The sequence below is a fragment of the Dipodomys spectabilis genome, unplaced genomic scaffold (genome assembly GCF_019054845.1).
Source record: "Dipodomys spectabilis isolate Male_0828 unplaced genomic scaffold, ASM1905484v1 ptg000173l, whole genome shotgun sequence".
Taxonomy (NCBI): domain Eukaryota; kingdom Metazoa; phylum Chordata; class Mammalia; order Rodentia; family Heteromyidae; genus Dipodomys; species Dipodomys spectabilis.
The window spans coordinates 10516236-10529132 of record NW_024870850.1 but is presented as its reverse complement, the minus strand read 5'-3'; the positions used below and the strand labels follow the sequence as shown (position 1 = coordinate 10529132).

Genomic DNA, 12897 nt, shown 5'->3' with positions numbered 1-12897 from the left:
GGCTTGAACTCAGGGCTGGAGCACTCTCCTTCACTTTTTTTTTTTTGGCTAGAGATCTGCCACTTGAACCACAGCTCCACTTCCAGCATTTTGGTGATTAATTGGAGATAAGAATCTGATAGGAGGGGCTGGGAAGGTGGCTCTGGGGTTGAGTGCTTGCCTTGCATGCTTGAGGCCCTAGGATCCATTCCTCAGCACCTCATAAGCAGAAAAAGCTGGAAGTGGGGCTGTGGCTCAAGTCGTAGAGCGCTCGCTCGCCTTGATCTAAAGAGCTGAGGGATAGCGCCCAGGCCCAGAGTTCAGGCCCCACGACCACCACTGCCACCACCAACAAAATCTGACCTCTTTACTTGGGTTGGCTTTTCAGATCGCAGCCTCCTGGGTATGTCGGCTTACAGATGTGGGCCGCTCTCCTGGCCATGCCCTCGTCTCTCCTCTGGGTGTGGAGGGGCCTCCATTAATTTATTGCTGGCCTGGGACAGGTACCCGCAAGCGCCCTACCGAGGTGGGCTGGAGGCGGGGCTGGCTTGCGGGGCGTGGCAATCAAAGGGGCGTGGCCAGTCGAGGGGCGTGGCTCCCGCAGCGGGGGTGAGGCCCCTCCGCATCCGGGCGGGCGCTCGCCAAAGCCCAGGCAAAGCTGGATGTGAGCAGGGGTGGGGGGTGCGCGGTAATGAGGCGTCGTCCCCGCCCGCCCCCATACCCCCCCCCACTGGCTCGTGGCCCAGGGAAATCGGGATGGACTGTGGCCTCACCTGAAGAGTTTTTCAAGGAAAAACAAGCCAGCCTCCTGAGATCTGAAGGGGGGTGGGGGGGGGTGGGGGGATGGGGGGGGGTGGGGGGGGGGTGGGGGGGGTCCGTGCTCTGGGTGACATGCGCAGACCGGGCCCGGGCTCGACACACAGTAGGTGCTTTTTGCCGACGGGCGAACCCGGCCTCCATTTCCAGGGGCTTTGGGAGACGGCTGCTGTTTGGGTATTTTTTTTTTTTTGGGGGGGGGAACGGGCAGTGACGTCATGGGCGCGCGTGTGACGTCACACGCCGGTCGGTTCTCACGGGGAGGGGCGGGGCGGGGCGGACAAAGGGGCCCGGGCGGGATTTCTTCCCCCTCCCCCTCCCTCCTCCTCCCCCTCCCTCCTCCTCCCCCTCCCTCCTCCTCCTCCTCCCCCCTCTCCCTCCCTCCTCCTCCTCCCCCTCCCTCCTCCTCCTCCCCCTCCCTCCTCCCCCTCCTCCTCCTTCCACTCCCTCCTCCTCCTCCCCCTCCCTCCTCCTCCTCCCCTCCCTCCTCCCCCTCCCTCCTCCTCCTCCCCCCTCTCCCTCCCTCTCCTCCTCCCCCTCCCTCCTCCTCCTCCCCCCTCCCCTCCCTCTCCTCCTCCCCCTCCCTCCCTCTCCCTCCTCCCCCTCCCTCCTCCCCCTCCCTCCCTCCTCCTTCCCCCCTCCACTCCTCCTCCTCCCCTTCCTCCCCCTCCCTCCCTCCCTCTCCTCCTCACCCTCACCTCCTCCTCCCCCTCCCTCCTCCCCTCCCTCCTCCCTCCTCCCCTCCCTCCCCACGGCGGCCACATCTGGAATTCATTGCAGCCGCCGCCGCCGGAAAGGGGCGGGGAGAGGGCGGGGCAGGGGGCCGGCGCGGCTCTCCCCGCCCCCTTCCCCGTCCGGGTCCCCGAGCCCGGGAGGGGACGCCGCGGAGCCCGGGCCAGCAGCCCCAGCCGCGGCCGCCCGGGGACGCCGACGCCGAGGCCGCTCCGGCCGGGCAGGGACCGGGGCCGGCTCCGCCAGGTGAGCGCGCGCTCGGAGCGGCGGCGGGGCGGGGCCCGGGTTCCCCCGCGCGGTGGGCGGCGCGCAGGGGCCCCGGCCGGGGGCCCCGCACCCCCTCCGCACCCCCTCCGCGGGCGCCCCCCGCGCGCACGCGCCGCGGCCCCCCCCCGAGGACGCGGCCCGCGAACCCCCAGACCGCGCTCCCCGCCTTCCCGCGGGGCAGGAAGTTGGCGCCGAAGGGAAGGCGGAATCCGCGCGCTGCGGGCTGGCGGCGTCGCCGGGCCGGGGCCGGTGCCTCCCTGGGCCCAGGGTTCGGGGGAGCGTGTGCGGGGATCGTGGGGGGCGGGTGCCGCCTGGCTGTGCCCCCCCCCCGGACCCCGCGCTTTCTGGCTGTGTCTGGCTGAGCCGGAGTGATAGCCCGGCCTCCAAGGGGGTGCGGAGGGAGGGCGGTCGCTGATCGCCCTGTGCCTCAGTTTCCCCGAGCTGTCTGTCTGCCTCCGGTCCCTTCGTGGAGGGAGGGGGCGTGGCTTGGTCCTGGAAGGCGAGGGAGATGGACTGCGTGGCTCCTCTCTGCCCACGGGCCGAGCGATGGGGCCGTGGGTGGAGACGCGCGTGGCGTGGGCAGCCTGGAGCCCCGGACCCTCAGGCCCCGCGCGGGGCGGGGGGGGGCGGCTGACTCAGCCGGGGATTTTCCACTCCCTGCCTCCCCCCGACAACTGTCCTTGTCAGACGCCCCCGGGTGACACTCGCTGAGCCCACGCGGGTGCCCTTTCCCCCGAGGGGCGCAGTTGGGGAGGGATGGGTACGGTTGGGGGCCCCCCCCCAATCCTCCTACTCCATCTCCCCAGGAATCTAGAAGCGGGATCTTGAAGAGAGATCTGGAAGAGTCGTCCACCCCCCCCCCCCCCCATTTGGGAGGTGTCAGGGCCGGGGGAGGGGGGTCGTCCCGCACCCCGTGGCTTGGTGATGGGGTGGGGGGCGCGGGGAGGGGGAGGAGGCGCCGCCCCAGCGCACGCGCGCGCGCCCGGGCCTTGGAGAGTGGATACCGCGCATTCCTAGGCCAGATAAGGAGGCCGGGAGCGCAGGGGCGGGGCGGGGCGGGGCGGGGCCGCCGTCTCCATGGAGACGCTGGGCTTCGGCCTGGTGGGATGTGGGGGGGGGGACAGGCCATCCAGGGGACCACGGCTGCGTCTCCCACCCTCTCTGTGGTGGGGGAGGGCGGGGCTGTAGTACTTTGGGGCCTGGGCCTTCCAGTTCCATTCATCCATTCCCTCCCTCATTCATTCTTTCACTCAATCATTCGTCCATCTGTCCCCTCCCCTCCCTCCCTCCCTCCCTCTCTCTCTCTCCTTCTCCCCCCCCCCCACGTTTCCGGAGTTTCATCTTTTTTGGCTCCAGGCATCCTCGGAGGGGCAGCGAAGTTATAACTTCTCCGTGGTGAAGCTAGGGAGAAAAGGAACAGCGAAAAATAAAACATTTTCCCCCTGGGGTGGGAAGTGAGGCCGACATCATCTTCCTTTCAAACTGCCCATCTAGCCCGGCACTGGTGGTTCACATCTGCCATCCTAGCTACTTAGGAGACTGAGAGCTGAGGATCAAAGTTCGATGCCAGCCTGGGCAGGAAAGTCTGTGAGACGCTTATCTCCAAGAAACTACTCAGAAAAAGATGCAAGTGGTGCTGTGGCTCAAGTGGTAGAGTGCTAACCTTGAGCAAAAGAGTCTCAGGGACAGTGCCCAGGCCCTGAGTTCAAGCCCCAGGACTGGCAAAACAAAAACCCCAGGGCTGGGGATGTGGCTTAGTGGTAGAGTGCTTGCTTAGCATGCATGAAGCCCTAGGTTCGATTCCTCAGCTTCTCCCCCCTTACCCCCCCCCCCCCCCCCCCCCCCCCCGCCCCTACACACACACACACACAAAACAGAAGTAGCCTAGTGGCTCAATAGTAGAGTGCTGGCCTTGAGCAAAAGAAACTCAGGGAAGTGCCCAGGCCCTGAGTTCAAGCCCCAGGACTGTCAAACAACAACAACAAAAACCAGCCCAACAACTGTGAATCTGAGGTCTAATTAGAATCTAAGGTTTGCTTAGATTCTCCTTGGAATTGAAGGCTGCTGCTACTTTTTTCTGAGACTAAAGGTCAGGGGAAAAAGTTAACAAGTAAATAGAAACCTAACAAGTGAAAAAGACAGTCATCTAAAGATATTCAGGGGGATAGGTGGGTTAACACAAGCAAGAGCCTTGAGGGTGGGATTTAAGTGGTCCATAGAAAACTAGTGAGATTAGAATGGTACCTCCCTGGGGTAGGTGGGAGGGGTGGGCAGAGCCCCCGTGCCAGGAACTAAGGCACAGGAACTGTAGGAAGTAGAATCCATAGAAAGCTTTTTGTTGTTGGTGGTGGTGGTGGTGATGGTTGTGGGTCTTGAACTCAGGGCCTGGGTGCTGTCCCTGAGCTCTTTTTTGCTACCACTTGGAGCCGCAGGGCCACATCCTGTTTCTTGGTGGTTCATTGGAGATAAGAGTCTCGTGGACTTTCCTAACCAGGCAGGCTTGGAACCACAATCCTCAGATCTCCAACCTCCAGAGTAGCTAGGATGATAAGCGTGAGCCATTGGTGCCCAGCTTAGAAGGATGTCTTGCTTGAGTAGAAATCCCTCTCCCCCCCCAACTGCTTGATGGAGAATGGCAAAATGTGTGTGTGTGTGTGGGGGGGGGAGGGACCAAAAGAATGAGAAGGTGAGGGATGTAGGATGTCTCTCCTAATCTTCTTCAACAAACAGTCAAGTCTGGGTGTATTTCTCTTCCCTTCCTCCTGTCACTTTCTCTTTGTTCCACTGGAAGCCTGGCCATTACCTCTCTCAGTACGGGCAATGGAATCTTGGGAGCTTGGGGAGGGGGGCACTGTGTCTGAGCACAGGGGCTCAGAGCACCCTGGTGGAGGCGATCCCACAGTACGTGCATTTTTTAGACAGCCAGGCATCTGTGCCCTTCTCCAGCTTCTAGGGCCCAGGGCCCAGTTTTCTCTTGGGAAAACTCCCCCTCTCCCCACCCCAAGTCCTGGGGCTTGAACTCAGGGCCTGGGCATGGTTCTTGAGCCTCTTTGTACTCAAGGCTAGTGCTCTACCACTTGAGCCACAGTGCCATTTCCCGCTTTTTCTGAGTAGTTGATTGGAGATAAGAGTCTCATAGCCTTTTCTGCCCAGGCTGGCTTTGAAGCTCGATCCTCAGATCTCAGCCTCCTGAGTAGCTAGGATGACAGGCTTGAGCCACAGGGGCCCTGCCGGGAAAACTTCAACCTGTCCAAGCTCCTGCCTTCATAAGTAATGTTCTAGTTGGGTATGATGTGATGAAGAGATAGTGCAGGCCTCAGTTTCTCCTCTAACAGAGATCTGCCCTTTTCTTTCAGACATCTTAGCTCCCTGGGTCTGCAGAAAATAGGAAGGAAGCTCAGCACCCACAATCTTCCACAATCTTCCCCAGGGAAGAAGATCGACTTTTCTGGCTTAGTCTCTAGGGTGCACAGGGCAGCATACAGGAAATAGCCATAAATCTTTCTCTGCAGCCCCCATGTGAGCCGCAGAGGGAGGGGCTGTGGGACGTACCCAGGCTTGCTTGCTTTCTTGGGGAAACAGGCATGCAATGGAGAGCCTTGATTCTCAGTTATCAACTCCAGGAGGGAGGCCTCAGGCACCCAGCAGCAGCAGCTTGGGGGAGGCCTCTGATGGGGAGGGGAGGGGTGACCCAGTGGTCAGGCTAGGGTTGAGATGGTCCAGCCGGGAAACATCCACACCGCTTTAACTTCTTAGTTCTAAGAGCTATAAACTCCCTCATGGCCAGACTAACCATAGAGTGGACCAATCAGAGGCTGAGGATGGACCGCTCTGACCAATAAGAAAATGGTTCAGTGCCTGGGATTGAAAAATAGGCCAATCAGGCTGTTTGGAAGGGTGTGTGTGTGTGTGTGTGTGTGTGTGTGTGTGTGTGTCCGTCCTGGTGTGTGTGTGTGTGTGTGTGTGTGTGTCCGTCCTGGTGTGTGTGTGTGTGTGTGTGTGTGTGTGTGTGTGTGTGTGTCCGTCCTGGTGTGTGTGTGTGTGTGTGTGTGTGTGTGTTCGTCCTGGGTGTGTGTGTGTGTGTGTGTGTCCGTCCTGGGTGTGTGTGTGTGTGTGTGTGTGTGTGTGTGTGTGTGTGTCCGTCCGTCCCCACAGCTTGGTTCTGGTAAGGCCGGTCGACTGGGCCAAGCCAGCCTGAGATGGGTTTCAGAGGGCATGGGGTGCCCGGGGCCCTGTCCGGTGAGGGGAACAAGGGGGCCTCTGTTTGGAGATCTGGGCGGGGCAGCTGTCCCCAAGGACACGTACAAGCTCTTCTCTGTTTTCCAAAACTAGGACGGATGTCCCTTCGCCTGGAGGGGGGGAGAGCAGCTGCCACTCCTGTAGCGGGGACCACGCATCCGGGAAGTGAGATGATGGCTGGGAGACCCTGGAAGCCCCCCACTATTTCTAGGGCTCACTAGAAACTGGCCTAACCAGCCTTTTCTTTTTTTTTTTTTGGAACTGTCAAGTGGCCCCGGGCTTGTTTCCAGGGACAGGGGCGGGGTTTTTGGCTGTAATCACCCCCACCGCCCCTACACACACACACACACACACACACACACACACACACACACACACACACACACACACACACACACACACACACACACACCCCGTTTTCCTCCATTTAGCTAAAGGCTGATGTTTCCTCCTTCCTCTAACCACCCCCCCCACCCCACTTCTGCACCCCCAAACTGGCCCTGTTGTGAGTTTTTCTTTCTCCCTGCCCACAAAGGCCTTCTCCCCCCCAACCATCCCCCCTCTAAAGGCTCAGTTTTCCTTGAGAAAAGGGGGTGACTCAGGCCTTCTCCCCCCTCCGTGCTGAGCCCAATGCCGCCCCCTCCATCGCTCACATGATTGAGCAGCTGCTCCGTCTTCCACCGCCAGGACCTCCCAGAGGGGTCTCGGGTGACCCCCGCCACCCCCCTCCTCCCAGCCTGCCTTCTCCACACCGGATATGACCGGTCTCCACCCTGTTTGTTGCAAAGGGGTCTTACACATCTGGATTTCATCCTTGCTAGGAACGGGGTGCCAGCAACCCTACTCAGTGTCCTTCCCACCCTCCCCCCCACCCCCCTGGTACTCTGGCCCAGGGCAGAGCTGGCTGGTGCTCATGGAAGCCACCTGTGGACAATTACTTTGGTTAGCTCCGTCAGCGTGGTGTGAAAACATTACTGGGGCAAGGCCACTAATTCTAGCCATTCGGGAGGCTGAGTTCTGAGGATCGTAGTCCGAGGCCAGCCTGGGCAAGGAAGTCTGAGACTTTTTTTTTTTTTTTTTTGGTCAGTCATGGGGCTTGAAATCAGGGCCTGGGTGCTGTTGCTAAGCTTTTGCACTCAAGGCTAGTGCCCTAACACTGAATCATAGCTCCACTTACAGCTTTTTGGTGGTTCATGGAAGATAAGAGTTTCATGGGGACTTTCCTGCCCGGGTTGGCTTTGAACCATGATCCTCAGATCTCAGCTTCCTGAGTAAGCTAGGATGACAGGCGTGAGCCACTGGTGCCCGCCTGCTTTTTTTAAAAAAAACTTTATACTATTTTGGTTATTTTTTTCCTTTTGGTCTGGGACAGGGATTCGAACTCTTGATCTGATGTTTTCACTGATTGGCTGAGGAGCTACCACTTGAATCATGCCTCTAACCCTCTATTTTATTTTGGAAATGGGTTTTGCTGTGCTGCCCAGGCTGGTCTTGAATTCTTCTACCTCAGCCTCTCACTCATGCTACTAAATGCTTGCAGGTGTGTGCAACCAACCTGGCTTCACACATTTAAAAAAATGAAAACAGGGGCTGTGAAGGTGGCTCAGTGGTAGAGCGCTTGCCTTGCATGCATGAGGCCCTGGGTTCCATTCCTCAGCACCACATAAGCAGAAAAAGCCAGAAGTGGTGCTGCGGCTCACGTGGTAGAGCACTCGCCTTGAGCTGAAGAGCTGAGGGACAGAGCCCAGGCCCAGAGTTTAGGCCCCACAACCACAATAAATAAAATAGGATTGAGGATCAGACTAGACCAGGTGAAAAAGAAACCTAGCCTGTTATCCAAAAATACCTACAGGACTGGGGGTATGGCTCCTCCAGTGATAAAGAATGTCTGCCTAGCAAAGGAGAAGCCCTGAGTTCAAATCCCCAGGACTGTGGGAAAAATAAAGAGATGTTTCCCATCATCGATGGAGGCAAAGCAGCAGAATGTGCTGGGCATTGCCTGGCTAGTCAGACTCAGAGAGAGACAGCATTTACTTTGCATTGGCCCGCAGGCTTGTGTGCTTGTAGACAGTGAGACTCTGAAATGCCTGACCCACAGGGCCGCCTTGGTGTCGCCCCAAGTCCTTATCTGGGGAGCACCCATGGCCTTAAGGGTTAGACGCAGCCTGGAATCAGGGCAGTGGGTGGTAATGAGCAGGATAGGGCGCTATCGGCGGCAGGGATCTGCCAGGCTCAGGTCAGCAGGTGGCACGCAGCCCTAGGCTCTGCGTGTTCAAGAACAGAAGCCCGGCACCAGTGGCTCACGCCTGCAATCCTAGCTACTCAGGAGGCTGAGATCTGAGGATCACGGTTCAAAGCCACCCTGGGCAGGAAAGTCCATGAGGCTCTTATATCCAATAAACCACCAGAAAACTGGAAGTGGCGCTGTGGCTCAAGGGGTAGAGTACTTGCCTTGAGCTGAAGAGCTGAGGACAGTGCCCAGGCCCAGAGTTCAAGTCCCATGCCTGGGGGGGGGGGGGGGGGGGGAGGGACTAAACAAAAAAGGGCTAGGGGTCATAATTTAAGTAGTAGAGTTTATGATTGTGAAGTACTGAGTTTAAGTCCCACTACCACAGAGAGAGAGAATGGGGGGGGGGATCAGATTTTCAAATCCAAGGTGTATCTCTCATTTTATTTCAGAGAAATACTGACTTTTCTTGGTTATTTTTTATTTATTTTCTTTGTCGGTCGTGGGTCTTGAACTCTGGACCTGGCGCTGTCCCTCAGCTCTTTAGCTCAAGGTGAGTGCCCTACCACTTGAGCCACAGCACCACTTCCAGTTTTCTGGTGGTTCCTTGGAGATGAGTCTCCAAGGACTTTCCTGCTGGGGCTGGCCTTGAGCTTCAATCCTCAGATCTCAGCCTCCTGAGTAGCTGGGATTACAGGCGTGAGCCACCCGTGCCCGGCAATTATTATTTTAAAATTTATTTTGTGGTTTGGAGACAAGGTCTCCCCATGCTACATAGCCTAGGCTGATCTGCAATTCTCTGTAGCCCCAACCAGCCAAGCACTCGCGTTCCCTTGCCTTGATGTCCCTGGGTGCTAAGGAGACAGGCGGGTGCTACCATGCCCAGCTGCATGTCTGCTGCTTTGAAAGGTGACATGGCTCAGGATTTCTTGCAACTTGTGGAACCAGTAGCCCTGCCTCTAGCTAGCTAGCTTGAAGACTCCAGGAGGAAGGGGAAATGTGTAGCCGCGTGCTGGTACACATGTCTGTAATCCTAGCTACTCAGGAGGCTGAGATCTGAGGGTTGTATTTCAAAACCCACCAGGAAGCCAGGTGCCGGTGGCTTATACCTGTCATCTTAGCTACTCAGGAGGCTGAGATCTGAGGATCGAGGCTCTCAAAGCCAGCCCGGGCATCCGTGAGACTCTTATCTCCAATAAAAACCACTAGAAAACCGGAAGTGGTGCTGTGGCTCAAGCGGCAGAGCGCGCACCTTGAGCTAAAGAGCGCAGGGACAGTGCCCAAGCTCAGAGTTCAAGTCCCACGACCGACAGGAAAAAATGAATACATTTTAAAGTGAATTGACCTTTTGGGTTACCCCATTTGTAAAGTGGGGGCGAGGGTACATCTGATTTCACAGCCAATGAGTCACAGAGCTGGAATCGAAACCTCTACCATCCATGATTGGCATCTTAACCCAGCAGGGCGCTGGTGGCTCACACCTGTAATCCTAGCTACTCAAGAGGCTGAGATCTGACAATCATGGTTCAAAGCCAGCCCGGGCAGAAAAGTCCCCGTGAGACTCTTTTTTTTTTTTTTTGGTCGGTTGTGGGGCTTGAACTCTGGGCCTGGGCGCTGTCCCTCAGCTCTTCAGCTCAAGGCTGGTGCTCTACCGCTTGAGCCACAGCGCCACTTCCGGTTTTCTAGTGGTTTATTGGAGATAAGAGTCTCACGGACTTTCCTGCCTGGGCTGACTTTGAACTGTGATCCTCAGATCTCAGCCTCTTGAATAGCTAGGATTACAGGCATGAACCACCAGCACCCGGCCCGTGAGACTCGTTTTCCAATCAACTACTCAAAAAACCAGAAGTGGTGCTGCGGCTCAAGTGGTAGAACACTAGTCTTGAGCATAAGGAGGCTCAGGGACAGCGCCCAGGCCCTGAGTTCAACCCCAGGATCGGCAAGAAAAAAAAACAACAACAAAACAGCCGGGCACCAATGGCTCAGGCCTGTCATCCTAGCTACTCAGGAGGCTGAGATCTGAGGATCACAGTTCAAAGCCAGCCCGGGGAAGGAAAAGCTGTGAAACTCTTATGTCCAATGAACCACCAGAAAACTGGAAGTGGCGCTGTGGCTCAAGTGGTAGAGCGCTGGCCTTGAGCTGAAGAGCTGAGGGACAGCGCTCAGGCCCTGAGTTCAAGCCCCTCGACTGACAAAAAAGAAAACCGTCCCACCGCTGCAGTCATAGTTCTAACCTATTGTCTGTCCTGTCTGTCCTGTCTGGCAGTTCTAACAGCCTCATGGCCCCAGCCGGCCACTGAGACCATGGGCAGCTACTATTCTGAATACCTCAATCCCAACAAAGTGGTGGACCATTACAACTACACCAAAGAGACGCTGGACACGCAGGAGACGCCGTCCCGCCAGGTAGCCTCCGCCTTCATCATCGTCCTCTGCTGCGCCATCGTGGTGGAGAATCTGTTGGTCCTCATCGCCGTGGCCCGCAACAGCAAGTTCCATTCGGCCATGTATTTGTTCCTGGGGAATCTGGCCGCCTCCGATCTCCTGGCCGGGGTGGCGTTTGTGGCCAACACCTTGCTCTCGGGTCCCGTCACCCTGTGGCTGACGCCCGTCCAGTGGTTCGCCCGGGAGGGCTCTGCTTTTATCACGCTGTCGGCGTCCGTCTTCAGCCTGCTGGCGATCGCCATTGAACGACACGTGGCCATCGCCAAGGTCAAGGTGTACGGCAGCGACAAGAGCTGCCGGATGCTGTTGCTCATCGGGGCGTCGTGGCTCATCTCGCTCATCCTGGGGGGCTTGCCCATCCTTGGCTGGAACTGTCTGGGGCACCTGGAGGCCTGTTCCACGGTGCTGCCCCTCTACGCGAAGCCTTACGTGCTGTGTGTGGTCACGATCTTCTCCGTGATCTTGCTGGCCATCGTGGCCTTGTACATTCGCATCTATTGCGTGGTCCGGTCCAGCCACGCGGACGTGGCTGGTCCTCAGACCCTGGCTTTGCTCAAGACGGTCACCATCGTGCTGGGTGTGTTCATCATCTGCTGGCTGCCCGCCTTTAGTATTCTCCTTTTGGATTATGCCTGCCCCGTGCGCGCCTGTCCCGTCCTCTACAAAGCCCACTATTTCTTTGCCTTCGCCACCCTCAACTCCCTGCTCAACCCAGTCATCTATACCTGGCGCAGCCGGGATCTTCGGCGGGAGGTGCTGCGCCCCTTCCAGTGCTGGCGTCGGGCCACGGGGGTCACAGGACGGCGAGGGGGGACCCCGGGCCATCGCCTGCTTCCCTTACGCAGCTCCAGCTCTCTGGAGAGAGCAATGCACGCGCCCACGTCCCCCACGTTCTTCGAAAGCAACACTGTGGTCTGACCGATGCTCAGGCCACAGCGGGTCACCACCAACACGCCTATTCCGGGGAACGAGGTGTGTGTGGGGGGGGGGCTGTCCAGCCAGAAGCCCCCTCCCCCCCAATTCTGCAGAACTGGGTCAGAAGGAACATCACTCATCCACAGCCTGGGGCGACTTTTGGAAGCCACCGGCCAGTCCCAAGGCAAGGATGAGACCGTGTGAGACTCAAAATGACCAGGTGATGCCGGGCGTCGGTGCTCACGCCTGTAATCCCGGCTACTCAGGAGGGCTGAAGATCGGAGTTTGTGAGACTCTGAATCTAACTCCAATGAACCACCAAAGAGTGACGTGGCGCTGTGGCTCAAAGCGGTAGAGCACTTAGCCAAGTCTAGGGTGACGGAGGACTAAGCAGAAATAGTTCCCCACTGATTAAAAAAAAAAAAAGGATTTCACCATCTTCCTGCCTGACGGTCTCCCCTGCCCCCAGCTCCCTTCTAGAAATGTCTCTGAATCACCTGAGGCAGGCGTAGGGAGCTGCTTTCTTGCTTCCTGAGCCCGGATCCTCTGTCTGCCCGGTCTCCTCCTCCTCGCCAGCCTCCTCCTCCCCTTCCCTCTCCGATGCCAATCATGGGGGGGCGCGCTTGGGGGGTGACTGAGCCCCATTCCCCATTCTCAGACCAGACAATTGCACTATTGGGGTGCAGAGGAATTGCCAAAGACTGGAAAAACCTGCTTGGGGAAAGGCTTTGGGCCTCTTCGAAGAGCGAGGGAATACTTGAGAATGTTCTGGGGGGGGGGACAATGTAGCAGCAGCTCGCGCAGTAAGTCCCATTTTTATACTTTCCTCCCAGCCGAGGGTCCCCCAAGCAGAGAAGCCTCGAACCCACCGAGCACCCTGTAGGCTGTTTTAGAACACAGCATGGGAGAGGGGTGCACAAGGACATGGGCCTTTTGTTGCCCCACAAAGACTCTGCAAGCCCGCACCCACCACCGTGCCTCCCACCTGGAATCCCAGCCATTCAGGAGGCTGAGGTCTGAGGATCCAGGTTCAAAGCCAGCCTGGGCAGGAAAGTCCATAAGACTTCTTATCTCTAATGAACTAGCAGAGCAAACATAAAAGCCAGAAATAGAGTTGTGGCTCCAGTGGTAGCGCGCTAGCTTTGAGTACAAAAGCTCAGGGACAGCGCTCAGGACCTGAGTTCAAGCCCCGGGACGGGCACAATTTAAAAAAAACAAAACAAAGACTTTGCAAAACATCATGTGGATAAATTGTAGGGCAGTTACGGTACAAACTA

At 57.8% G+C, this 12897-nt stretch overlaps 1 protein-coding gene across 1 annotated transcript; it reads left to right on the top strand.

Moving 5' to 3' along the window:
- Positions 1–1692: 1692 nt before the first annotated feature.
- Positions 1693–12682, top strand: S1pr2 (sphingosine-1-phosphate receptor 2). The gene is made up of 2 exons (XM_042693804.1): positions 1693–1773; positions 10527–12682. The coding sequence occupies exon 2, from the start codon at positions 10565–10567 to the stop codon at positions 11621–11623; it is 1059 nt and encodes a 352-aa protein (XP_042549738.1). The 5' UTR covers positions 1693–1773; positions 10527–10564; the 3' UTR covers positions 11624–12682.
- The last annotated feature ends 215 nt before the right edge of the window (positions 12683–12897 follow it).

Coding starts and splice junctions, on each gene's coding strand:
- S1pr2 (XM_042693804.1), top strand. CDS start 10,565: ATGGGCAGCTACTATTCTGAATACCTCAATCCCAACAAAGTGGTGGAC.